At 39.5% G+C, this 27,610-nt stretch overlaps 1 protein-coding gene across 1 annotated transcript in view; it reads right to left on the bottom strand.

The window, feature by feature from the left end:
- The window catches only part of GLIS3 (GLIS family zinc finger 3), a 423,786-nt gene that overhangs the window by 272,828 nt on the left and 123,348 nt on the right, over positions 1-27,610 (bottom strand). The window contains 3 exon segments of the mRNA XM_045563912.1: positions 5,472-5,804; positions 5,806-6,535; positions 13,351-13,558. Coding sequence (XP_045419868.1) covers positions 5,472-5,804; positions 5,806-6,535; positions 13,351-13,558 — 1,271 coding nt within the window.

The raw sequence follows: 27,610 nt of genomic DNA, 5'->3' as shown, positions 1-27,610 counted from the left end.
CTGCCACTACCAGAGTTGCTCTAATATCTTATCTCTTGTCTCTGAATTTTATTCAAAGGGAATACTAAACTACCCTAATCATTGTCAGGGCATGGATGATAATGAAGATGTACTCTGTGCTAAACACTGCCTCCCTACACCTTAAGCGAAGTAACAGGGTAGGCTTCTATAATATTTATCTATAGCTCAAGGTCAAAACTTGGAAGCTTTTAGAGTTCTGATTCTCAACCGTGGCTTCTCATTAGAGTCACCAAGGGAGCTGCACCCCAGACCAACAACATCAAAAACTCTGGGGGTGGCACCCAGGTACGGGCACTTTGTAAAGCTCTCCAGGTAATTCCAACACTAGGCTTTGTTCTCATTTGAAAAATGTTACATGTAGAAGGAAGTTGAATCGTTACACTAATTGATTTTCTTTTATTTTTAGATAAAAATATATACTTATTGAATATTTCAAACAGGCAGTAAAGTATACAAAATATTATAACAGATACCTATGACATGTAAATTACCACCATCAAGTTAGAAAGAAATTAATATTTTGCCATATCTGTTTCAGTTCTTTCTCTCTCTTTGAAAAAAGATAAAGCAAAATGTCCACATCCCGTCTTTCTATTTCTTTCCTCTCTAGAAGTATCCACTATCCTAAGGTTACTGATTACCCTACCCACATGATTTTATAACATAATTATTCATATACAACTATATAATATTGCTCCGTGTGTCTTTAAATATATATAAATTGTACCATATGCATATATCCTTTGCAATATATTTTTTCACACAAAATTGTTTTTTTGAAATTGATCCATGTTGATAGATATCTATGTGGGATTTGTGTGTATTTAATTAATTTTAAACTCCTTCATAATATTTCATTAGGAATAAACCAGTTTATTAACTTACCTTATCTATGAACAGTTATTTACACTCATTTTTTTAAACAGAAACACAATAAACACATTTTTATGTCTCCCTGCACCATATGCAAGACTTTCTCTAGGGTAGACACCTAGACATGGTTTTGTTGTATATGCTTCAACTGTACTACATATTTCTGAATTGATCTCCAAAGTAGTGATACCAATGTACTTTCTCCAGCAATGTTAAAATATTCCCAGTTCTCCATACCCTTATCATACTTAGTACTATGATAATTTATTCATTTTTGCCAATATGAGGATTAAGTAGGGATCAATAGTTATTCTTAGACGGTATTTTCCTAAGGTTCTGTCTGGTCATACAATTGTGGTCACCCATCAATGCCAAGTGTTATAAAAATAACAAAATAAAAGATGTGAAAAAACCTTCTTCCACAGCTTACAATAAATTTACTTTTCCTCAAGAAATGTCTTACATGGCTAAAGCTGGCCCATGAGCCCATACATCAGTCTGTAAAACAGGAACGGGGACAGGGCCCTAGCTCTGTATTTATTTTCTTGTATTCATAATCCAATGTTACTTGCAAAGCAAACTGCCCAATATTCAAGCCAAAGCAAATATGCTGCATTTTGCCAGGCAAAATGCCTGTGGAGAAATGAGTCAATTCATACAAAATTCAAAACTGTCTTTGGTCAGGGACATTTTCATAAAAATCTGTGGGTGGGTAAAAGTTTTGCAAAATTCCTTTTTGCTATTGGATAAAATTCATCCAGGAAAAATAAGTAAAATTTAAGTGGTGACCCACATTCCCCCTAATTCCCTGATTAACACTCCCTAACCTCCTAGCACAACTGCTTTCAATTGTGCTCGAAAGCAAATTATCAGCGTTTCTGATTCTGGCAGCAGAACCCTGTTCCCCTGTTCACTCTGCCCCAGTCAGATAGACTTTCTCATGAGAGGCACTAACAGACCAAGCGTGCCTGAGCTCATTCAGAACACACCTTACTAGGAACACAACCCAGGCGTTGCACACTCTTCAACTTAATGGCAGAAAGACCTACGGTAAAAACATTCTCGGTGTGCGCTCTGTTGGAACCATTACTATGGATACTGTTAGGGATGGTTAATGTACTTGTATGGTTTTGGGTTACACTTCATGTGGGGAAAGAGACGAATTCAGAGACTCCATGACTTGTTCTAACTTGAGAATCTGGAAACTTATCATCTCACCAAAACTTTATAGAATCCCACAGTTACACGCGGGAATGCTCAAACGTTTTGATAATTCCAGAGGTTTACTAATACGGCTGGGGTTGGTCGAAGCTCAGGGAGGTCAAAAAAGAATGATTTGGCACCTCGAAATTGCTTTCGTTAACAGACAGCTGTGAATGGACTTGGGTATTTTTTAATATAATACTGCCATATCCCGGTTTCTGATTTAGCTGAGGTCTGCCTGTCTGCCTGCCGAGGGCTTTACTTCTCAAGGCCTTTGCCACTGGCTGGGAATGTCTGTGCAATCGAGGCCAGGCCTGGAAAGAGAACAGCTGTTGGGCTTTCCACAGAAGCAGGAAGAATGAGATCTACAGAAGGGTGGAGTCGTTTGGGTGGGAAAAGGAAAAGAACGTATTCTCTTCTTCCAGTAAGTTAACCAAATAATAAATTAACAACCCTCCCCCAGTTCTGCCACCTAGAATCCCAAGTAATCTGAATTCTAGGGTTCTGGGTAAGGCTGGGGAGTCATGGTCAGAGATTCTGAGAACACAATTCTCTCATGCATGAAATGGAATTTAGCACAAGGGAGGAGACCAGTGGCAGCCTCTTACTGTAAGCAAGCTGTCACCGACTAGCCCTTTCACACACCCCTCTTTTACCATGACTTCCAGAAGCTCTTGGTGCTGTTTGTAGTTATGGTCACCAAACACAACGGGGTCATCATTTCTTTCTTAGGTCAATAAGCTAAGCAAGTAAAAATGATGACTAACTGTAACTATTATACACAGAAAATTACTAGCAATTACACGTAAAACAAAAAATGGTCTGGGTCTTATCATTCAAACTGCTCCTAGCCTTTGCAGCACGTAACACACAGCTACAAAAACCCAACGATCACTTCCCATCTCCAAAAGAAGAATGTGGCCATGTTACCTGGCAAGCATCTTGAGCTTCGAATCAACTACCATCACATTTTAAAACAGTGGAAGATAAAACATTTTAGTTGTAACAGTTCTGTGTCTGGATTCCAAGATTATAAAGATTGGTTTTGCAAAAGGCAGGAAAATGCATTTTTTCCAGGATGCATTCACTTTAAGAACACTGTCTTCTATCAGTGGACTACAACTTAAGAAGACTGTTAAATTTTCACAGCAAAATCAATTGCTGCCAGTTGGCTATAGCCCTACAAATCAAGCAGATGACATGTAGCAAAATAAGAGTTTTCAGAAGACACAATGCCCATAATATGATGTTTCATAAGAAAATGGATGTCTTGCAGCTAAAAATATATAGTCTCAGAACCAGAATTCCAGCATTAGTCAGCTAAGAAATCCTGTTTTATATAAATATTTGCACTATAACATGTGTAAGTAAATGCTTCATGGTCCTAGATTTGATATGCTATTAAATTCGAAATCTGAATTTCGTAAAGATTCCATCAAGAAGTGGGGAGTGGGCAGATCAGGAGAGAGAAATCATCTCCCATACCCATGCTGAACAATACAATGAGAAGCTATTCAGAGGCCTGCAAACATTCACCTTTTAGCTTATTCTTTCATTGAACTATTTCTACTTTTAAAATTCATCATGCACTTTAGCAAAAGTCTACTTCATAAAGGTATATGTCTTTGCAAAGTCTGGGAACAGTAGGAAAATGGGGAAATCCTACCGCACACAAATTAATTTTGCAATGCAAAAAATATTTTTCTGGATAATTCAAGCCTTTATGTTTATTTCAGTAAAGCCAAATCCAGTAAACTATTTTCAGCCAGGATTAGTCAGAACTAAAAGGTTGGACTGTTTTCCTTCAGAGACTGAATGTCTTTCCTGCCTGCAATAGGCCAATGTGTTCCAAACAGAGTAAATGGAATTGCCTTCAATTGCTTGTCTCTTTCTGGCATTTTTAATGCAGAACCCTAGTGACAGAGTAAGGTTTTGCCGCCTGGAATGTAATTATTCTTTTCACTCATATAATCTGGCATTCTCATTCTCACAATGTATCAGCTTCAAGTTTTCCTTAAGAAAAATCACAATGTGGGGCATAATGTAACCACAAGAAATGCAATTCCATTCCACCAGAATTTCTTAAAACTTTCAAAAATACCCACTGAGCAATGAAAAAGTGTTTCTAATACTTGCAGTACTGCTATCACCTGTTTGGTTTGCTTGTACACGAATCAGACAACTTGGTCAATCTACAATCAAACATAAACATGGTACAGATTCTTTATCATCACGACATACTGTAGAAAGAAGGGACTCTGGCTGGGGGAAAATAGCCCAAATAAGTTTCTTTTTAAATTGATTTATATATTTCACATATTCAGTGACCTGCACCATACTCAATACCCAGGAAACACATGGAAATCTCAGATTTGAACTCCAAAAGAAATATTCCTGTCTATCTAAACTAATATAAAACATATGCTCCTCTTTTTCCAAGAGTTAAGTGAGCTGAGATTGTGCAAAGCCATCCTGTGATCCCAAGGGTGATGCCCTGCTTGTAAACCCTGAGGGTTTCTGTGAGGTGTGAAATTGTTGTGAAATCATTTAAGAATCATATTATTCAAAAATAGTAAATTTTGCCAAGAAACAAAAAGAGTTCCAGGATGGATGTTGTGAAAGGGGGAGGCAGGGGAGAAAGGGATATCAGGCCCACTTCCCTCAACACCAAAGGTACATTCCCTTCTCTGTGCTTTCTCCTTACACCTCTGCACAAAATTACCTCTTCTTAAAATTAGGTGAGATCCTGTGAGATTCTGCTTCTGTGATATCCCTTGTGTGTTTTTAGTGCTGGCTATAAATCATTAACTAGTCTCACAACCCTGGAAGGTACAGTGTGCAGGCATGTGGGTGCATGCAGCAACACTTTTACCAGCCAAGTTGCTAGGTGGTGAGTTCCTTTCCAAATATCAAAACCACCCCTCCCCCCACCCCAATTCTTGCCCCGTTATTGAAAGGAAGGGAAAAAAAATCACTGAATATTTGCCTTGGAAAAGATCTAAAGCTTGCTGGTGGTGTGGTGTGTGTTCCTCTGCTCTTGCACATCCATGCACATTGAAGAAACTCCAAGTTTGTGCCTGGCTGGCGGCGCTTCTTTTGAAAGATTGTTAGACAGTGTGGCAGATTGACCTCCCCTGCTGGGATGGCTCAGGTCCCTCTGCAGAGGAGAATCTACAAATAGAAAGCCACTAATCATTAAAGAAACGTTCCCCTTCCTCAAACTGAAGAGGAGTCCCATCTCATGGATACCTAGACCGCCACACATCTAAACTGCGTAAAAAAAGAAAATGTCCCCTGAGATTGGAGAAAAAAACACGCGTGAAAAGCAGGCCGGGCCTTCAAGGGAGGCGACCCGCTGGGCTTCGGAAACTCACCGTACACTTGTTGGGCTTCTCCCCGGAGTGGACCCTCATGTGGATGAGCAGTTTGTAGCGGGCGTTGAAGGGCTTGTACCTTCGAGGACACCCCGCCCAGAAGCAAGTGAAGTCCTCGCCTTTGCGCTGGTCTATGTGGACCTTCTCGATGTGCCGCACCAGTTCCTCCCGCTGGTCGTACAAGGCGCCGCAGTCTATCCAGCGGCAGCAGTGCTTGCCCCCGCCGTCGTCCATCTCCCCGTCGTCGTCCAGGGCGGCCTGGGGCGGGGCCACGAGCTCCGGGTGGTGGAGGTGCGGGTGCGGGTGCGGGTGCGCGTGGTAGGGCGGCGGGGGGGCCCTGCGGCGGCGGCAGGGGAGGGAGCGGGGCCGCGGGGGGCAGGTCCAGGGCGCCGCCCGGGAACTCCTCCAGGCGCTCGGTCTTGAGCAGGCCGGCCGGCTGGCCGTCGGGGCCCGGCAGGCCGTGCTGCACCACCATGCTGTTGAGCAGGCCGGGCTGGAGGCCGCCGCACTCCAGCGCGCCGTCCTCGCCGTGGGCCGCCAGCACGCCCTTCTGGCCGCTGGGCACCGGGCACGGCTGGGGAATGCAGCTGCCGCGCACCCCCAGGAAGTGCCCGTAGACCTCCGGCTGCGGGGACATGTTGGCTGGGGAAGCCCTTGACCCGTTGATGTAGGCGACCAAGGAGGTGGGCGACGTGCGGATGATGGTATTGAAGTCTATCCCGATGCCATCCGACAGCGGGGACAGGGACAGTGCTCTCTTCTTAGAGCGGGCCGAGTGGGACCTGGTGGAGGAGTGCCGAGAACTAGGGTAAGGAGAGTGGCTATTTTCCATGCCAAAAAGGTAGGATGGCAATGAGTTAGAGACACTATTGCTGGGCATGGGTGTCCCGGGAGGAAGGCTAAGGAGGTCTCCTAGATCGATGCCGTTCTGAGAGCCGTGGTTGGAGGAAAGCGAAGGGAGAGCCCTGTAGCCGTGAGACCACTCTTGTTTCACACTCAAGGCCGACTGACTTTCCGTCAGACTCAGAGTCGTGGACGCCAAAGACTCACGCGAAATCAGGGACCTAAAACAGCAGCCAGAAAGGAAGAAAAAAAAAGATAAACATTTTAGCAGGATATGGATTGCTTAAGAGCTAAAAGAACATTGCATTGACAATCCCTTAAGTATTTCCCCTAATTACATTCTCTGCTAAACACACATTCTTGGGCTAAGATAAAAATCCAAGGCTTTTAGTTCCAGGTAAATAGCATTTTACCAAGAAGAACAATAAAACCTAATGCTCACTGAAATAATATAACAAAAGATCTATTGTTATAAATAATCTTAATACTTTAATAATAAGTAGTCCTTCCTTTATTTTTAAATAACTTTGTTAATGTAGGGAAAAAATTAGAGCCCTGGGAGAAATTATTGATACCTGTCACAGCAAACCAAATAAGTCAGTGTTAAGTACCTACTGTGTGCAGCATGCTATGATAGGAATTGCAGGGAATACAAGTCTAAACAGAGTCCCAGCCTTCAAGTAAAATATATTTGGTACAGTAACATATAAACTCATGCTTGATTTGAAAAAAAGTAAATCCTCAAAGTCAAAGGGTAATCCGGGGGTCTTAATAATAATTTCATAACTTCACTTCACTGATATTAAGGAGTTATGATTTTTTTAAAAGATAGTAATTCACGCTTTCAGAATTCAGTTGTCACAACATCAAATCATTCCATGAAAGGAAATGAAAAAATATATAAAATACAGCTATAATATGTAAGGGAGTAACAAACTGATAATAAGTCGTATTATCAAGTCAATTATGCATTGTGGCTATGCAGGGTTTAATCACACTTGCTCGTCTGTTTTTTTACGAGCTCTTGTCCTTCTATCAGAGCAACTGTGGGCCAAGAGCAGATTGTTCACTTTCAATAGTTCACTTTTGCAACAATTCCTCCCCTGTTCTTCTTAAACCCTTTACAAAACATGTCCTATGTCTCAATATATTATTACATATCAAAATGGTTCATAATGTAGCTCTGGCCACTTTAAAATTCATTTTGCTTTACTATGACATTGTTGCCTTAAAAATAACTGAGAAGAAAAGCTATGTCCCTTGGATGGAAAATTCATCACAAAGCAACAAGACATAACACGGTATTCCCTGACTCGGTCATGGTGTATATCAGAAAAACCTGGTTTATTTATATGTATTTGCATTGGCTTTCTACCACCATCTTTTTTCTGACAAAAAAATTAATCACAACAAAATGTTATAATAAAACTGTGAGTCTTCTCAATATGAACACATTAACTATTTTCGGCTGTTAAACATCAACCTGTTGAAAAGGAACTGAGGGAAAAGCATTTTCATCCCCCCCCGTTCCTCTTACTACATGTCACGAAATGGAAGCCACAAACACCATTTCCTACGAGCATAAGATATTAGCAAGAAAACATCTCAGCTCTGAAATGCACAGTATAAGGTGGTGATAGCATCATGATGGACATGATGCTACCATCGAGTGAATTAATGATTGCCAATGACAAATGCAGCAGGAATTTACATCCAGTTGCCCTTGACATAGATGTTTTTCTTGGTCCACATCCTTACATTCAGGCTGAAGTCCTTTTGCAAGCCCCAAAGTGGTTTGGGAACCATTTGATTTTTTAATTCCCCATGGACCCTTTTCAATCATTTTCCCAGCACACTTGCAGGATGTGGCTCTTCCTGCAGAGCTCAGCCGAAGGCTCCTGGTGATTGGCTGTCCAGGGCCTTTTGGTCTCTTCCCCGGCAAGATTCAGGAATTGCTTTCAGACCCAAACGAAATCCGCAGTCATGTCACATATGAGACAGAGACAACTGACTTGACTTTACACCCTGAGGTTGAGAAACTTCATAGAACATAAAGAACCAGAGCTTCACCAGAGCTATGTGGCTAAGTAAATGCACATTCTCGGGCAGTACATTTGCCTGTCAGTCATACTGGAACATTTCAGATTTGAAAGCAGTGACTAACAGAAAGTAGTTTATCCACCTGTATATACTTTGCATATAAAATTATATTATTTGTTTTGAGGGCAGTCTATAAGTGAGATGTGTTCATTTGTTCCACTGTTGAAAGATGATTCTCATTTCTCTCAAATTATACCTAACTATGGCTCAATTTAAATCTGACCATAACCCTGTTCAGGCATATTCTGTAACTCCCTGGACATCTCAGTTTTCTAAGACAGTTATCATATATTTTTCAGAAAAGAAATTCTATACTCTATTCATTAAAACAATAATATGAACAGAGAACTCTCCCTTCTATCTTGAACACCTAATAAGAACAAAACTTCCCAAAATGACCTCTGCCTAGTAGCCAGTCTCCCTCCTGTGCAATTACCTGGATCTTTTAATGTTTTAAAGTTTTAATCCATGAAATCTCTCCCCAATACACTAGCTCTCAGTACAAGTTCTCTTTCCAAAGAAGTTATATACTTTCTGCATCGTGTCTTAAAGGTAGCTAACCTCAGGGATCCGTGGGTGTTATATTCTTCAGTAAAATTCAAAGGCTTTTAAACAGAAGGGATCATTTTTATCTCCCCAATACCTATCAGAATGTTAGATACATACCAAGTACTCAAAAAATTGTTGATTAAGAAAGTGAATAATCAATATAATGATAACTAAACATTATAGATAGCTTACAAAGCATTTTCCCTACATATTATTTCATTTGATGCAGCCTGTCAGGTAAGTAAACTGGATTTTTTTAAATTTCTGTTTTACAAAGAATTTAAAACTGAGGTTCTGTGAAATTCCTCCTGGTCACACATACACACACACACACACACACACACACGCACACAAGGACCAAAGTCCTCACAAAAATATGAATAAAGCTGCATTCGTTAGGCAGTGACCTAGCTGGATCACATACATTCTCTATTGTTTCCTGTACATTATACCCCACATGTGGTACACAATCCTCTGCTTGATTGAAAGACCTGGTATAACAGGCTTAAAGTCACACAAACTATGACTGGAACCCAAATTTTCTGTTCTTTCTGTAACAAAATGTTGAATAAGTGTGAAGGGTTCTAGAGGATTCTCACGTGTAACCCTTGTGCTACACACACCAGCTCCATGGGAAAGAAAGTGACAAAGAGGTGTACCATCATATGAGAGCAATCTCCATTTGCATATGTTCATATGATCCTAAGGATATTATTTCTGGATACTGGTTAGTTTGGAGATATATGTAAAAGGAAAGGAGGTATATCTCAAACAAAATAAAACCCGTATGAAAAACTCAGAAACCAGCAGCAAAAAGATTAGAGTGGCTCAATAACTTTCATGGGGCCATAAGAGGCAGCATGATGACCAAGTTGGATTGCTTGGTTCAATGCCTCACCCAGAAGAAATTCTAACTTACAGATCACATGGAATTCCTCAAACTAATGCTCAAGAGAATACATATGAAAATATATATTTACATATTTCCCTATAGATAGATAGATAGAGTCTATCTGGAAGTTCTTGTCTATGTGCCCCGGCAAATCCCCCAAAAGAATCAGCACTATATCTGAAGACAGAATGGCTTTATGAAATGTTAGAATTTAGAGAGAACCCACAGTCCCTCCTCAGCATCCTTAGCCTTCTCTCACATCTGTGGACATATTCCAAACCAAAAGGAAATCACCTCTAAGAATTTCTGTTTTAAAAAATAAAAAGCTAAATGTAGTGCCTTTTTGGATCTGGAATGACATTATTAGGTGATGGCTGAAGTTTGTGACTAAAAAGCTAAGTGACAACGGGCAAAGCACTTAGACTTTCTATGTCTTGGGGTTGATTATTTCTTAAACAGGAATAATAATTACAGGTAGTTTAGGAATATTCAATCACAAATGCAAAATCACAATGCATGTAAAAACTCTAGGAAAGCTAAATATTAATATATACAAAACCCATGTGAGTAGCATCCAATCTCTTCTACTGCTCAACGTTTGCTAGATTGGTATATGAAACTACTGTATAAGATAATCGTATCAGTACCTCAACCTTGTCATTTTAGGGGAAATACATACAACAGCCTCTGTATTACAGGTTTTGCAGTGCCTAAAACGAGAGTGGCTCCTTGATCTTCAAGATGGCAAGGTATAGTTTGCATTCATCATTTGGGAGGGATAGTCAGAAATGGTTGGAAAATTAATCAAGGCATTAGGGCATGATTCTCATCATTGGATTAAACAGAACCCAACAAAGCTAAGGAAAAAAAGTGCTTTTTTCCAAGATGAGCACCCCCAAAAAAATTTCCAAAGGAGATCAAAAGAAAAACCTACAAACACCTAATAAATCTATGAAAAATATTCAGTATTATCAATAAGCAAGTAATAAAAATTAAGATAAAATAACATTTTACATGTCAAACTGGCAAAAGTTATAAAAATAATAATACATAGTGATAGATAAGGTCTGAGAAAATTGGCACTCTCTTAGAGTGTTGCTGAGTTTATAAATTGGCAGGTCTTTCTGTTGTGTGATTTGACAATACGTACAAAAATCCTCAAAATTATACAGTTCTTTTAACCTAAGAAATTTTACTTTTAAGAATTTATTCTAATAATCAGAGTTGTGCAACAACAAATTTACAAGATTGATCCAAAAAAGTATTATTTATAATACTGAAATAAAGGGAAACAACTAAGTGCCCAGTAATAAAAGACTGATTTAAAAAATTACAGTTTTATTTATATACTTTCTTTGTAAAATGGAATCTTGGGCAGGAAGATACCATTATATGATGACAAAGAAGACTTTAATTACAAAAGTTTATAAAATATTGACTGGAAAAAAGTGATTATAAAACTATGTATATTATTAGATCCATTTAGTGGAAAGGAAAGCCTATGTTTATGATGTATGTGTTGGCATGTAACTGGAAGGATGTACAGCAAAATACCACCCATGGTTGTCTCTAGGTGATAGAATTCAGGATGGCTATCATTTACTGCCTGGTGCTTCTCATATTTTCCACGTTTCTGCAATGACTACGAATTACATAATCAGGACAAATAATACATTTTACAGCTTTTCATTGGGCAAGCATCTCTCAGACTGAACAGTTCATACCCACCGCCCCCATCCACCTCCCACATGCCCCAATATATAAAACACTAAGCCAGCGATTTTCTCTCCATCTTCCCTTTACCTCTAGACAGTAAAATATCTTCACATTAAACTTTCACCTCTTATTCTTTCTGTCCTCTGATGAAACACAAAAATCAATTTGAGGATCACAAATAAATGTGACCTTTCCAAATTGCTAAAAGTAGGTTTCATGCTTCACCAAGCCACTTTCCCTATTCCTATTCCTTTGCTCATCCTGGGAAAAAAAAATTTTCCATAGAAGGACTCACAGAATACATGGTCCAAAACAGTTGTCAGTGCATTGTTAAGGTGTTGTCTTTTAAGGACATAAAATTATGCTAAGGAATCAAATATGCCAGAAAACACTGAGATAATGACTCCTCTCTGGCCAACCCATGAAAGGGACTGCATAAGGTACGTGGCTTGAGCAGTCTGTGCCCTGCCTACTATCAATTTCTCCGTTAATTATGACTTCTGCCTTCAAGGCACGGGCTGGACTTGCCACAGACAGGAAGCTGAAGGCTTCCCAATGACACCCACTCCATGAGCACAGCTAATTTTACATGCAGCACCCAGCAAGTCTGAGGAGTCCCTTAAGGCATAATCATCAATGGGAAAATGACAGCAGCTTCCAGTCACAAGAAGTCTCAGGCGAAAAACAAGTTTCTACCTTATGAAAAAATTGGCATAAATAAATGATTCAGGAACTAAGATTTCAGAGTCTCAAATAGCAGCTAGGACAACAGCACAGAGATACAAGAGGGGAAAAGCAGGTAGGAGGAAGGAAAGGAAGAAGAAACGGTATCCTCAAACTGCAAGGCACCATAGCAGGTTGCAGCCCCAAAGAAGAGGAAGCAGAAACTCAGAGTAAAATTCCTGTGCAAGATCATAGTCACAGCAGAACCCAGACTAAGAGACAGAAACTTTGGGTTGTGTGTTTCCAAGAAGATCACTTCTAGAAGATAATTTATTTCAAACATAGAAATATTAAACATTGCAGGGTATTTTGGTTCTATGCCGCTTCTAATCCAATAACCTTGAGAGAGATAAAAATTTGTCTGAGGGGACAATTTCCCTTTTCTCTTCCATTCTCTCCCATGGAGATGGAAACATGGCATTTATGACACTTACTTATTCTGGCACCTAATCAGACATGTGTTGAAATGTTATGTAACACATACATGAAAGTATGTCTTCCCAGACAGGTCATAAAGTCTTGAAATTCATGATTTCTATCTTTACTGTCTCTACTATCTACCTAAACTTAGACTATCATATTATGCAGACAATAGGTATTTAATAAATATTTGGGTAGACGGGTAGATCTGTGGATGGACAAATAGGAAAACAGACTGTACTCTGCAACATATACATGGAAAATCAAGCAGGTAAGATAGATGTGCATGGAACATCTGAATTTGCTAGGCCACATGTGATCTGCTCCACCAGAAATTGACAAATTCACACATTAGGCTTCAGTCACTGAGGCCCAAAAATCTCAAATTGAACATTCATTTCACTCACACCACAGACAGCAGGTATTAAACCATTCCCCCCAATTAGGATGATATTATGGCACTTACTTAGTTTTCAGACATATTCCCCTATAAAGCTAAAACTGAAAGAGTTTGAGTGTGTGTGTGTGTGTGTGTGTATGTGTGTATGTGTGTGTTTGTTCAGGAAGAATAAGGAAAACACTTGTGGAGTGTGATTATACCATAAAGAAGGGGGAAAAAAAAAGTTAACTTGAGACCTGGTATCTGAAGGAGGTATATTCAGGTTGGCTGCATTCATTGCCCTCTGTAAGCTAGGACTGATCTGGTTGCATGCTGTAGAGACCTGGCTTGCTGGAGGTGAAATGGGTCCCAGTCGCTGAACCATCATGGGACTGCTGGTGACCACTAGATTGTTGCAGCTGCCTTTTCCAATGGACTTGCACTGAGGCCCAAAGCCAAGAGCCCCTAAAAACAAATGAATCAGGTTAGCTTTCATGCCCCTTACATCACAAATCAGTAAATACAGACATGTGCACGCTTCTATCAGGACCCATCCTTAGAGACTGTCCTTAGATCAGTTCTTTATTTTGTTTAGTACTGGTGATATTAAAAAGGTTTCTCTAATTCCAATGAAAAAGGCATGACAATAGAAATCCTTCCATAATCATCACTCATACAAAATGTGCTTAAATTATACTCCTATGTAGAAGTGTCCAGTTATATTAAAAATCATACTTTATAATATCCTTACCTAAAAGGTTAAGGTAGTAAGTAGACAGGATTACCTGTATCAAACCAGGTTGGTTTTTTTTTTCCAGAATAGCTAATATCTTGAATCACCCAGCAAGGAAAGGTGACACTGCTGAAAAAAACCTGTTTAACTGGTTTACTTCATTCTAAATCTGGACTTCCAAAGAGCCTTTTTGGATATAGTCTGGCTGTCTCTGTGCACTCTTGAATTTTCCTCTTCATCCCAACACATTATCATTGGACATATACCCAATTTTTTTAAAAATCAGGATGATAGAGTCATAAACAAAACGCTCATTTGAAAAATAGCTTGGTAACCACATTGGACCTAGATTTTACATTCTCATTAGTAACAATCTTTCAATGTAAAAACATTTGGTACATACCCAAATGAAAAGGGAAAAAAAGGAACCCACAAGAATCTGTGTTGTTATGGAAAAAAGAAAAGCAAAGAGTTTGAGAAAGGCAAATACTGCCATGAGTCATTTATAAAAAACATAATAATAATAGCTGAATCATTCTAGACATTCTTTTTACATGGATGCACTTTTTCAAACATTTTTTGCCAACTACCTGGTCAAGTCTCAGTAACTATACACTCTGTTCCCATTTCTAGCAAACAAAAATAAATATGATCTAAGTTTTTAACAAGTTAAGCTTTAAAATTCTCTCACCAAATTTCCCATCTTTTTCATTGATATATTTGGGATCAAAGTAGGAGGAAAAGTGTCACTTAGCCCAGGGAGCATGATTTCCTATTCTGTTTTCCCCAAAATTAAATCAATAGCCAAAAAGCGCCTTTACTTGTCATCTTTTGTAATATTCTCTTCCAAAAGCCCCAAAAACCGAAGGACAAACAGGACCCATGTTCCCGTCACTGCAGCCACGTCTCAAAAATGCTGAGAGTCACGGCATCATTAGCTGCCAGCCTTCTGGGAAACTAAAATCTAAGTGGTAATTGACTTGCCCAAGGTTACACAGGGATTTAATGACAGAGCAGAAACTGATTCTACTAGAGTATATTTTCATGACACCTACGTGCCTAAGTTTAGGCTCTAATATGCTTGGTTTAGTCTTTGGATACTTTGTAAGATCATTAGCACCAACAGAAATTTCTTTAATTTTCTTTCCTAGGTATGCAAACCAGGACCTCCCCCTTTACCCCTCCCATTGAAGTTTATGTCTGATCCATTTCCTTGTCCCTTGAAAAATCAGTGAGTTATAGATACTTTGTTTTCAAAACTCACAAAGTATTGTGCCAGCAAGGCTTTATCTTGACATCAAGAGTAGTGGGTACATTTTTATGTAATGCATCATAAATTTAATATCTTTATAAATCCCAGTAAGCTCACACATGTGATTTTCAAACTACCTTTTTACCTTGGAAAAAGGCAACGTGATAGTTCATAGCCTTGTCCTGTATATGAGACACCTGAATTCTCTCCCCAGGTTCCATTGCTACCAGCCATTACTATTAAATATAATATCAAATGTCAAGTATTTTATCAAATTGAATGTCACATATTTATCTAAGGAACTCAGTCACTTCATGCCTGTTTCCTCTTCAATAAAAAGGTATTAATGCCTATCTACCCCTAAAAAAAAGACATAGCAGCTGGAACAACACCCAAGAAATACTGCCTGATGGCAAAGTATATTAATACCTTATTTCATCAAATCTAAAATGCCATATATTGTAACGCATACAATTATTCTAGGTACCAGTAAGAATATTAACTGCCAATCAAACTAGTGCAAGGTGTCCAGATTTCAGAGATGTTGTGATGTGGAAACATGCACACCTTAGAATCAATACATACCAATAAGATCGCTGAAACATTTATTTTAACTCTTGTCTGGTTCATGCTCTTTTCTCTGCCTGGAATACCATACCCTGACTTTCCACGTAGTGAGCGCCTGTTCATCTCTGAGGTCAACTTCTCTGTGACCTCCCTCCCCCACTACCCACTGGGCAGATCTGATGGGTATTTCCGTTCATTCCCCACTGTGTCTCTTACTACACATCTACCGTAGCACCTATAACGCTTCAAGGAACTGGACTGCTTACACCCCTGCCAAACTTTCAATTTTACACTTTATTGCTTTTTGAAAACAAAGCCCTTGTTTGAGGCATCTGTGCTTCCTTAGCACCTAGCCCAGGGCCTGGTATAAAGCACACAATAAAGTCTGTCCAGAGAAGTTGGAATTAATGAATGAAAATAAAAGATAGTTATAAGTGAATATTAAAGACTGGCAAATTATTTCCACTGAAATCCTCCTGGCTGTTTTTTTTGAAACATAGTGCCATTAAAAAAAAGCAACCTCAAGTCAATCCTCTGATGCTTCTCCACAGTATTGCCAAGCCAGGTATTCTCACAGTATTGCTAAGCTGCACAGGTCTGCTAAGCCAGTGGGAATAGTAATTATAAATCCATCTTTCTGGGCCAGAATTCTACACCGGTCAAGGCTGCCTGTATAACCCTCTGCCCTGGATTTGTACATTCACATTATTTTCTTGCTCTGTAATAAAGAAACATTAATCCTTCTCTCCCCAGCATCTTCATCAATTTTCACTATACCACCTCCTACTTCCAAATTCACTGGTCAACTTTAACCTCACCTAACCACAGAGGAGTGACAATTTCTGACAGGTATCACAAATGGTAGGTATTCTGGAAGCATGAGAATGAATGGTGAATTTCTTGGGAACATGTAAATGTTTGAGGTGCGGCTAGGAGAATGTTCTCAAAAATGGCACATTTGTCTCATACATGGAGGCAAACAAGTTTGACCAAAAATCACTGTGCTCAATGCAGCCATCTTACTCTAATTTTTTTCATAATGTCAGACATAATGAACACCTAGACCTCCAGACTACTCGGAATCGTACAGTGCCTTCAGGTGTGGGCTCTGGAGATAGTCTCTCTGGGATCTGCTAGCTGTATGATTCAGGCAAATTACTTAACATTTGTGTGCCTATGTCTGTCTTCTCATCTGCAAAACAGAAATCAAATTAACAACATCTCATAAGGTTATTGTGCATCTAGTATTAACAACACACATAGAGGACTCAGCACATTGTCTAGCACATAGTAGGTGCTCAACAGATATTAGCTGCTATTGTTGTTGTTATTGTTATGATTGTTACATGCTTGTCATTGCTTTTTTGCTCCATTCTCGAGTTTCTTGAAGTAAAAACAAAACAGTCCTTTATAATTCCTTGCACAAAACAAGATAGTAAATGATGCTGTTTAATTCTCTACCTATTTTCCAATGTTCTTTCTGCTTTGAGCCTACAGCCAATTTTTTTAAAAACCAGGTGTCATCACAGATAGAAGAAAAGTTTTCAGTTGGCCAAGTTTGAATGTTCCTTGGCTTGACATTCCTGGAAACAAACCGTACAACTTTTCTGACTACCAGATGTGCCAACTACTTGTGCACTGGTTTTCATTTTGAAATACCGCTTATTTTTAGAGACTACACGATATGTTTTAAAAATGTGTTTACTGCTCAAATGAGGCTCTGAGTGGATGGCATTCTGGGTACCACATACATTCCAGCCAAAATCACTGCATGCTGGTGGGAAGCGCAAACGTTTTGCATTTTCAGATTTCTCAACTGAGAGGTCATCTTAGCAGGGGCATGTTTTTAATTAATGTCTTCATTAGTTAAAAGGGTTCTCTTGAAGTCAAATAGTTGATTATGTCACCATTATCATTGCTAAGGTTGCATCCTTCAGAACTATTTATGTTTATCCACAGGTTCTTCTACAAATGGCATGGAGGGGGAAACAAAAATGAAATATATATAGGGCAGGGGAGAGAAGTAACCAAAGCTCTTCTGGTTGTTACTGTTCATTCAGCTGACACTATGTCACAGGCCAGACAGTCCACGGAGACAACAGTGAGTGAGATGGACACAGTCCCCCACAGAGCCCACAGTCAGGCCATGAAGAAGTGCACCAAACCAACCATTCATCATTAAAGAGGTGACCCCTGAAACTCGGTTGGGTCACATGAAACGGCTTTCCCAATAGGTCAAAAATGATCATGTAAGAGCAATTTCTATATGGTTCAACCTATTAATAATACATACGTGCGGGGCTGTGGAAACAGAAATATACATATCAGGGTTTGAGTCCTGCCTCTTGCCTTCCCTGGCTGTGTGATACTGGGAAGGTCCTTAAGGTCTCTGTGCCCCAGGGTCCTGTTCTAAAATGGGGACAGGGTGGTGAATGACAACATAAGAAAGCAATGGTTACAAAAGCAAGTTAGAGTAAGACTGAGGTTTTCGTAATTGGTTGATAAAGATTTAGGAGATCAAGTTTAAAGAGTGGGTTAGGCACACATTGCCCCCTATACTCTTAAGAGAAGTCATCAGGATATGCCTGTTTTGACAAAGAATAATTTCTCCAAACTCATACTGAAGTAACACACCTAATATCATAATATACATATTCATTCTTATAATGAAACATCAGTGAGGAGGGCATATCAAGTCTGTTTTGTAATTTCATTCCAAAGTGAGCCAATAAATAGGTCAAATCTGAACGCAGGGAGATTCCCATGAATCATGCCCTCCCCCCCCCCACCTTGTCCTCAGTTCGGCTTGAGTCTTCCACGCTCATCCCACAGAGAATGTAACTTTCACACCAACATTCTTCCAACCTTAGTCGGCATTCAGGAATGTTGTCCACAAAGTATGGACTCACCAGCATTACTCATTTCACCTTAACCCTGCGTTAAATGGAATCACATTTATACCCCGAGAGATTCGAAAATATATTCCTTTCTGTACCACTCAGTGCCCTGGACTCCTATGTGTGAAGCCTCAGTCTTGCTCCCCACCACTGGGCACCTCTGATAAGACGTTATTCAGAATACACAGTTCTGAGCCACCTCATAAAGATGGAATGATAAATTAAACAATATTCCCGGAGTTTGTATTCTAGAGTCCCATCAGTCAGCTATTGTACATCAATTATCAACTAATTAGTACAGAATGCTTGTGCTGACCCTTCTGTTCTCTCTTGTAATGATTTGCCAAGTTAACTGAAAGCTGCTCTGCTCCATAGAGGCTCTTAGTATAGCAGGAGTGTTAAATAAAGTTCACCAACAATTAGCCTAGAAAACCAAGGAGGAAATGTAAGCACATTTTACTGCTTTTCCCTCGACAAATTTTCGAACAATCCCATGGGAAGAGAGCAGATATATGTGTTAAATAAGCAAACAATTACTCTGAAAAACTGAAATACCCGTACAGGCACAATTTAGTAATTTATTGCTTACTGATCAGGTATTCGTTGATTGTGTCCTTGCTCTGTGCTATGGTATATACTCTAGGGAGTATGAATACATAGATGAGTCAGAAAATTCTTGCTTACAATCTAATTTACTAGGCTTAAACCAACCAAGGCTTATCTAGTGGATTAATCTGTGAAAATATGTGATGGTAGAATTACCATATTTACTCTAGAAAACAGAAGACTTCCACTCATATAAGAAAGAATGAGGGGGGAGGTGACAGAAAAAAAAAAAAAGAATGAGAGGAAGGAAGGGAGAAAGCATTCTTTCACAGAAGAAAACTGCCTTGGTTGCCCAAGGACCATGAACACCCATTTACTGGGTGTAAATGGAGACTAATGGAGTCTTAGGCCACCGGGCCAGCCCTCCATCTGAGAGCTTCCGATCAGGTGGAGGGAGTTTTAACTCACACAGGAAACAACTGGGAAACCTAATCTTAAACTGAGTTGCCTTACTGCAGAGTACAAAAAGAGCTCAAACAAACAAACAAAAAAACCCGTATAAACTGGAGGAAACTTAGTGGAAGAGGTAAGACTTGATCTGAGCCTTCTCATGGCAGGAGGGCAGGAGGCAGCACGAGAGTGGGCTGGAGAAGAGAAGCGAGGGGCAGGTGCTGAGGAAGTATTACGAAGCCAGCCTGGTGGAAGTAGTGAACAATGACACACTAGGGCTGGAATGGCCTCGCCTACCAGCTGTGTGACCCTGGGCAAGTTCCTTAAACTCTCAGTGTGCCTCTGTTTCCTCATCTTAAAACTGGGGATGATGCCTGTTCCCACCTTCATAAGGCTGCTTGGAGTATTATATAAGTCAGTGTATGCAAACACTCAGAATAGTGCCCAGCACATAGCATGTACTCCAGAAGCCGTAGGCATTCATATTCTTACAAAGGTGTTATCAGATTGCACACTACCTCCAAGGTCAGAGGCCCCAAAGAGCTATATAGCAGGTTTTTAAGCATGGGTGTGATGTGAGGAGAGATTAGGAAGAGAACAGTCTAACTATTTTCAGCGTATATGGAAGCAAAGCAAAGACTGAAGGCAGGAAATCGAGCTAGGAAGATGCTGCCACGATCTCGGATGAGACCAGGTCAGGCAGAGGCAAACAGAGCAAACAGGGTAACCCCAACTTATTAAGAAAACAAATGAGAGGGTTGTTGAAGTGCCTTTAAGAAGTACTAGATTCCAAACTTTCTTCCATAAATCCAGGTTGTATATAATCTAAGCTGCTTCTCCCCACCCATGCCAACCAAAAGCAGACTTTGGGTGAGAAATGGCAAAGCTGCCTATTGGTGAGACACCTCACCGTATGAAGCAATGACTGGGATCCCTCTGCCAGATGGTAGGTGCTCACCAAATATTTCTTGGATGAATGCATAAAGGATATGACTTCTAGGGAAATTCATAAAGTAAGTATAGTTCAAGGCCACAAATGAAGCTGAAAAGTTCCTCTGAAATGTGTGTGAGTTGCGATGTGGAAGAAAGACGGAGGTTCCTGAGAGACACAATTGTTGCTATGTGTTCGTCTCTAAATTACTGGACAGCTGGAAGTGCTACTAGTTTCCCTCCTCTCTCCACGTTCCCTCCTGTTACACACATAGGCACACATTCACATTCAATGTGAAGGGAGTGTCGTCTAAGCCACTCAATATAAATGAATGGGACTTTTTCCAGTATCTAAGAGCTGGTTCACAGGCAAGAGCCCAGTCAATCTTTCATATTCAATATAACTTCTTAGTATCTAAAAGGCACAGCTTACACAGTCATCATTACAAACTGCCAGACTTTGTTTTTCCCCAAATAGTAACTCCTTAGAACTGCCCAAAGAGACACTGTATCATCATAAGTTTTTCTGTTACATATTCTACATGGGCTTGTAAGTCCAGATGGAATGCCCAGAAGCATCAGACCTGGAGAAAAGGCAAATGGTTATAAAGATTACATTCTTTCATTGCAGTGGTGTCATCATAGCTCACAGCAACCTCAAACTCCTGGGCTCAAGTGATCCTCCTGCCTCAGCCTCCTGAGTAGCTGGGACTACAGATGCTCACCACCACACCAGGCTAATTTTTCTATTTTTTGTAGAGACAGAGTCTCCCTCTTGCTCAGGCTGGTTTTGAGCCTCCTGGCCTCAAGCAATCCTCCCACCTTGGCCTCCCAAAGTGCTAGGATTAAAGGCCTGAGCCACTATACCTGGCTAGATTACAGTCTTTTGCATTAAAAATTAAGTCACCCATCCTTCTAAGCATGGAAAGTACTCAGCTTCCTCCCCAGAAGTCCTCCTTAACTGTTTCATCAGCCAGATACCCTTTATTACTCCAGGCTATAGATTCTTGACTCTATGCTCCAAAGCCCATTCAGCAGCTCAGGTACATAAACAAAATTCAGTAAGCTATTATTTGTATTTTGTGCTCCTTTGTCTCAGGAAAGGTTATTATAAAAGGACTGAGAGCAGACACTGCTTGAATTTGTCCTCTCTTAGTCCTGTGTATTAGCCTAAATTCACTGAGGTTATTCCAGGTGCTGTGAAGGCCACAGAGCCTGGAATAGGAGAGTGTCTTTGGGAAGAAAACAGGAAAAGACTGCCCAAAGTCTGGGAAGAATAGCAGTGTGATGGTCCCCAGAGTAACGAGGCAGCTCCCAAGGAAGGCAGTGGAGGTGGAAGGCATGGCTGCATGGCAAGGGTCCAAAGGCCAGACCTTGAGGCCTGGGGCTCCTGGCTTCAGCAAAGCTTCCTGTGTCCAGGCAATGCACAGGGCAGCAGACTCCTAGAGATCATGTGGGCTTGGTCAACGGGCATCTCAGCAGTAACCTGATAGGCCAAGAACCAAAAGATCTTAGAATGTTTTGCTCTGTACAAAGACCCTGGGATATTGTCTCACCTTGGCAGGGTATCAGGGCACCCCAAGCAGCAATAGCTGAGATTAAATTTCTCACTAATCAGCAAGATGGAGTCTTGGCATCTGATTTGTTTTGATGTAAAGGAAATAATTTAAAGAACCATTTCTTATATATATGAATTGGTAGAATAAGTCATACTCATTATAGATTCATTTAAAATTGGAGAGATGAAGAGGCTGAAATACCTACCTTTTGGCTAAAGCAACTTGTCATTGTATAAAATCACATAGCTTTAACCAAAATACTGAAATATAAAAACAAAATCTTACCATCACAAATCTCAACACACAGGCAATCCATCTGGGGCCTACATAATGTAATTCCCTTCTGTTTCTTTTATTTAATGCTATTTTTAAATTTAAAGGGGACCAAAGTAACCTAAGCATCTCTGTAAACACGACTGGAACATGAGTTAGTATTAAGTAAATATGACTGTTTTATCTCTATGTCTAATAGAGCTAATTCTGATCCTGTACCAGCAATAACTCCCAAATAACAATATCTGAAAAGTCAAACAACGAGGACGTACACAGTAGGTGCTCACTTCCAACCCAAATTCTTTCCCATCAAAATGAAAAACCAATCATAATACATATTGATGCCAGTATGAAAAATTCTAAATTAAGAGTTGGGCTTATGTTCTCCCTAAAATAATACTTTTGTGAAAGGAGTAGTAATGTGTCTGAATTTGAACACTACAGCTGAGAATAAATATGAATAAAAAGTTGAATGCTAATTGAGTTGAAAGCTTATTCCCTGAATAATATACAAATTCTTAGAAGAGAATAAATAACTCATCATAAGCAACATAAGACCCTGTGGCTTTCAATGTAAACGAGGAGAGAAATAAAATCTTTCCCCAACTATCAAAGTGTCAGTGAAGTGGAGGCCTTAACTTGGGGGTTCCAGTGCTTCCTCACTGACTGCTCCAAGGTGAACCAAGTTCTGACCTCTGCCAGGATGTATGTACTCTCCTTTGTTCTAAACATTCCATAACACCACAAAAATAACAACTACAGGCAGAAGTCTCACTTTGATCTTATTATACAATGAGAGGAATATGAACCTTGAAACAAATCCACAGTTTGGAATAAAATCTTACAATAAATCCCTAAAAGTCACTGGGTAATATTAGCTCCTTACAATGGGCAGAAAAATTATGAAGAGATCTCAAAAATATTTTCAATAAGGAAGACTGTTAGACAGTAATCTTAACTCTAAATTCTTCAGATGGAATCAACATAATTTCCTTCCAAACCTAACCCATCTAAGCGTACGAAATTTTAGCACTTAAAGATATGCATGTTTCAGAGATGTTTTGAGAAATCAAATTATCTTTTAAGGCTGAAAGATTAGTGAGGAAACAAATCACTCCGGCCAAATTTCACAGGTATCTCCTTCCCTTTCTTCTCTCTTATAGCTGTTAAATACTAGTTAGCCAAACCTACTCTCTGAAATACTCAGCTTGCAAAATATCCTGAAAAAAAAAAAAATAAAGAGAGGTACATTTTCTTCTTTTTTCAGCTTTACTGGAGCATAACTGACAAACAGAAATTGTGTAAATTTAAGGTGTACAATGTGATGATTTGATATATGCATACATTGTGAAATGTTTACCACAATCAAGCTGGTTAACATATCCATCACTGTGCATGTGGTGAGAAGTTAAGATCTCACCTCTTAATACATTTCAAGTAGACAATACAGTATTGTTAACTATGGTCACCATGCTATATGTGAGATCTCCAGAACTTATTCATCTTGCATAACTAAAACCTTGTACTCTTTGACCAGTATCTCCCCATTTCCCCTGTCTCTCCAACCCCTGGCAACCACCATTCTACTCTCTGCTTCTATGAGTTCCACTATTTTAGATTCCACGTATAAGCAAGATCATCCAGTATTTGTCTTTCTGTGGTATCTTTTCTCTTTCATCTTCCGTCAAACACACTGAGCTGTCTATGGTGAAACCATCTAAATATTCAGAAGAGATTTTGCTCCATCCTCAGAATTCTAGGCTCAAGCCAGTGAGAAAGAAAAGAGAATGGATAACTTCTCCCTTCTTGTTTAAACACAGTGAGCACCTTTGTTAGGAAAGATTTTCCCACTATCTTCTTTCAAAAATGTGTCACTGTGGTTTGGGGGAGGGTGGGACGATAGAGCAACTGGGGTAGTTGTCACTGTACCTCAGGGGAACAAAGATTGAGAAACTTTGCCCCATGAATGTTGTTCTGTTATCTGACACCAGTGGCACGAGGAATGCTAGTAACACCTCAGTCCAGAGGAGGAAAGAATAGAGTCGAAAGAAATCTGAAAACAAGACGTATAATTCAGCTCAACATACTTGTTTTTTGACACGTAGCCTTGAAAAGAACAATTTTACCTCAGAAACTTGGCAAGTGCAAACTAATTTTTTTTGATAGGTTATAACATGCATTTTACTAAATGCATAAAGAGAGAGTGAGGGAGAGAAAGGCCAGGTATCCGAAGACAGGGAGGTTGTCAGGTTTCTCGTTTCTGTGTCATTTTTGTTTAGTCGGTCAAATGAAAATTCAAAACCATATAATTAGATGGTTGTTTATACATGATTAAGCATGAGTTCATTGGACTCTACATGCCAAAAAGTCAGAGATGTGGTTAAGGGCAAGAAGGAACTATTAATAAAAGGAAATAAAGCTGTAATACATTTTTCACTTATGAATAAAAATAATTCAAAGGTCTCTAGATGGAAAAAGAGAGGAAAAAAATCAGTCATGAGTAGGGGCAAGAAACCAGATAATTTTATAAATGGTTTGAATTCATAAGATATAAAACATAAGCCACTGATATGAAAAAGCTTTTTTCCTCCTCTCTAATTCTAATCCTATTTTTTTGCTTCTCGTAAACATAACTCACAATGAGAACATAACAAAACTTACCTGTATTATATTTCTTTAGTATTGTTCTGGGAAATATTTAAGCAAGAACAAGTTGTTCATTTACAAGAGTTACTTGTTCTTTATAACTGCCTTCACCAGTAATCCTCTCTGGAGAAACCAATAGCTGTCAGCTTCCTTGGAAAAGGCAGTGTCCTTTCGTTTTTAACAACTGCAGAATTTTCTTCCCATAGTGAAGTGAACCCATTGAAAGCAAGGGTTAACTGACCATAACCTTCTTAAAGGTAGGGTAGACCCTTCCAGATCCCCCAGAGAATCTGTGATCCTAGATTGGAGCTCTAAAAAGTGGGGAATCAACGCTTTTAGATCAAACACCGAGCTATGGATGAGGTCAGTGGGCAAGTCTTTCGGATGACACAGGGAATGATCTTACTCCTCCTTAGGTAAGGTTTTTAAACCGCTACTCTGAGAAAATGCACCAATACAGGGTACCTCTGGAAGCCACCCCTGCAAATGAAAAACTTAGCACAGAGGTAGAGGTGGTTCAACTGTGTGTGCTATTGTCTATAAGCAAAAACCTCTTCGGGTTGCCAATGCTCTGACTAGTACCTTTGCACACAACTCCTGCAATATATGGTAGAGCCAATTAACTGGAACGACACAATCTAAAACTAAAAATGAGTAAAGCTCATAGGATATCCAACATGCAGTCCTTAAGAATGAGGCTCAAATGAATCTAATAACATTCAAAAATCCCATAATGCCTAAGAAGGATAAACATTGACTTTTACAGCCTGACTCTAAGAGCAAAGTCTCCAACTCACATCAATTTCCGGTCTGCCAGAGGGACCTCCAATCTCAAACTCTCTCTCTTTCTCTCTCCCTTCCTCCCCTCCCCTCCTTTCCCCTTCCCTCCCTTCCTTTCTCCCCTCACTCTCTCTCCCCTCACTCTCTCTCCTTGAGCATCAACCAGTTCTGACTCCCAGAGAGTCTTCAATCACGTGCACACCTGCTCATTGGAATTTCAACAGAACATATTTCAGTTAAACCTATATGATAAACTACAAAATACACAAACTCCTAAAAAGCTTCACTTCCAAGAAACTAAAATGATCATAGAGTGCATATCTGAAAAGGCATGAACAATATTCACAACTAATTTAGCAATTTTAACCTACAAAACCTATACATTACCAACATGTCTTACATGAGATGGGTACTTTGTTTTAAAAATACTTTTTAATTCTTGACTTAATTTGGTCAAATTCAGTTCTTAACACATTCATTTAGTGTTAGAAGCTATCCAAGGCTGAGGGGCAAGTGCACCTTCATGAAACAAACTCCTTATGCACCAGAAATTCATGGAACTTTGTCTTTAATGTTGAAGGAAGGGGTAAAAATGTTACTAAATTAATAACTATTGATTATTTGAAACAGTTTAATGTCTACTATAGTTCCAGATAAGAAATGTGATAATTTATTCCTAAACAATGTGTGGCATGCAACTCAAAACTGTTTTTCATCAATAATTAATATTAATAATTAACAAGTATAAACAGCAAAAATGCCTTTTGGAAATGTTTCAGCCTGGCCCTTTCCTCATTCCACAGGCTGCCTATTGCCCCTCCAGTTAGGGTTAATAACTAAACTTCCCTCATCTCTGACATGCAACACTACCCAGCAGCAATCTTCCCAAGAATGCATTCACAAATACATAAGATTGAGAAGAACAAAAGTATTATCGAAGTCATCTGAATCTGGCAAACAGATTTCTAAATTAGCCACTGCAGTCACAATCCACTCAATGGTGAATTAGGTTCCTCTCCAGTGAGGACAGAACCCTGAAGAAAATTCACCTCAAACATCTATTTTCGTACCTAAAGATGGAATTTCTTATGTCTTTAATCCAAGGATTAGCCTAGTAATAAAAATTAAACCATTCTCTAGATAAATACAGCAAAGGGGAGGAGAATGCAAGCGATACTCATTTAAAACAGGCCAGAGACAATGTACCAGGATTTTATTTGGCAATCATTCTGAAGAGCATTCATTCCCTTTGACTTTTTAAAACTACCTTGCTATTCTTTCTCCATGTTGATTTTCTGCCCCAAAGCATCTTCAAACACATTAGATCTTACACCAAATTAAAGAGATTTCACCATCTGCCTCTTCTTTTCCAAACACCCTGCGCTGGCACCTGACATTTAAAATTTTGAGCCCATAGCAATTAATCTCCTTTGGCCATTCATTCCTTCACTAAAATGAACATTATGCAAGTAATAACTGTATAAGGCTTTAAAGTTCTACATCATGCTATGTTTTAATTTCTTACAGCAAACACAAATTCTACAATTCCTAATCCCCTTCTTCCACGTACCTCCATGCCATACATTACCATTATTCTTCCTGAAAAATGATCACCATCATCAGCAAAAGTACCCCATGGTTAAATTATTCATGTTCCCAGGCTGCTTGGCCACTGACATTTCAAACTGTTAGAAGAAGTCCTCACACTGTGGGGCTTCCATATGCAGTGTCTGCTTGTGTACCAGTGTGGGTATAGAGGTGTTTACATCTTGCTCTTTGCTGGGGGCCTCAGGCAGCTGTGCAGAGCACTTTACATACATTTCTAGGACTACCTGCTCTGTGATTTCATAAAGTACAGGCAGCACGAACATTCAGGGACTGCTA

Source organism: Lemur catta, chromosome 10, assembly GCF_020740605.2.
Source record: "Lemur catta isolate mLemCat1 chromosome 10, mLemCat1.pri, whole genome shotgun sequence".
Lineage (NCBI taxonomy): Eukaryota > Metazoa > Chordata > Mammalia > Primates > Lemuridae > Lemur > Lemur catta.
The sequence above is the reverse complement of the archived record's forward strand: the minus strand, read 5'-3'. Positions and strand labels throughout refer to the sequence as shown.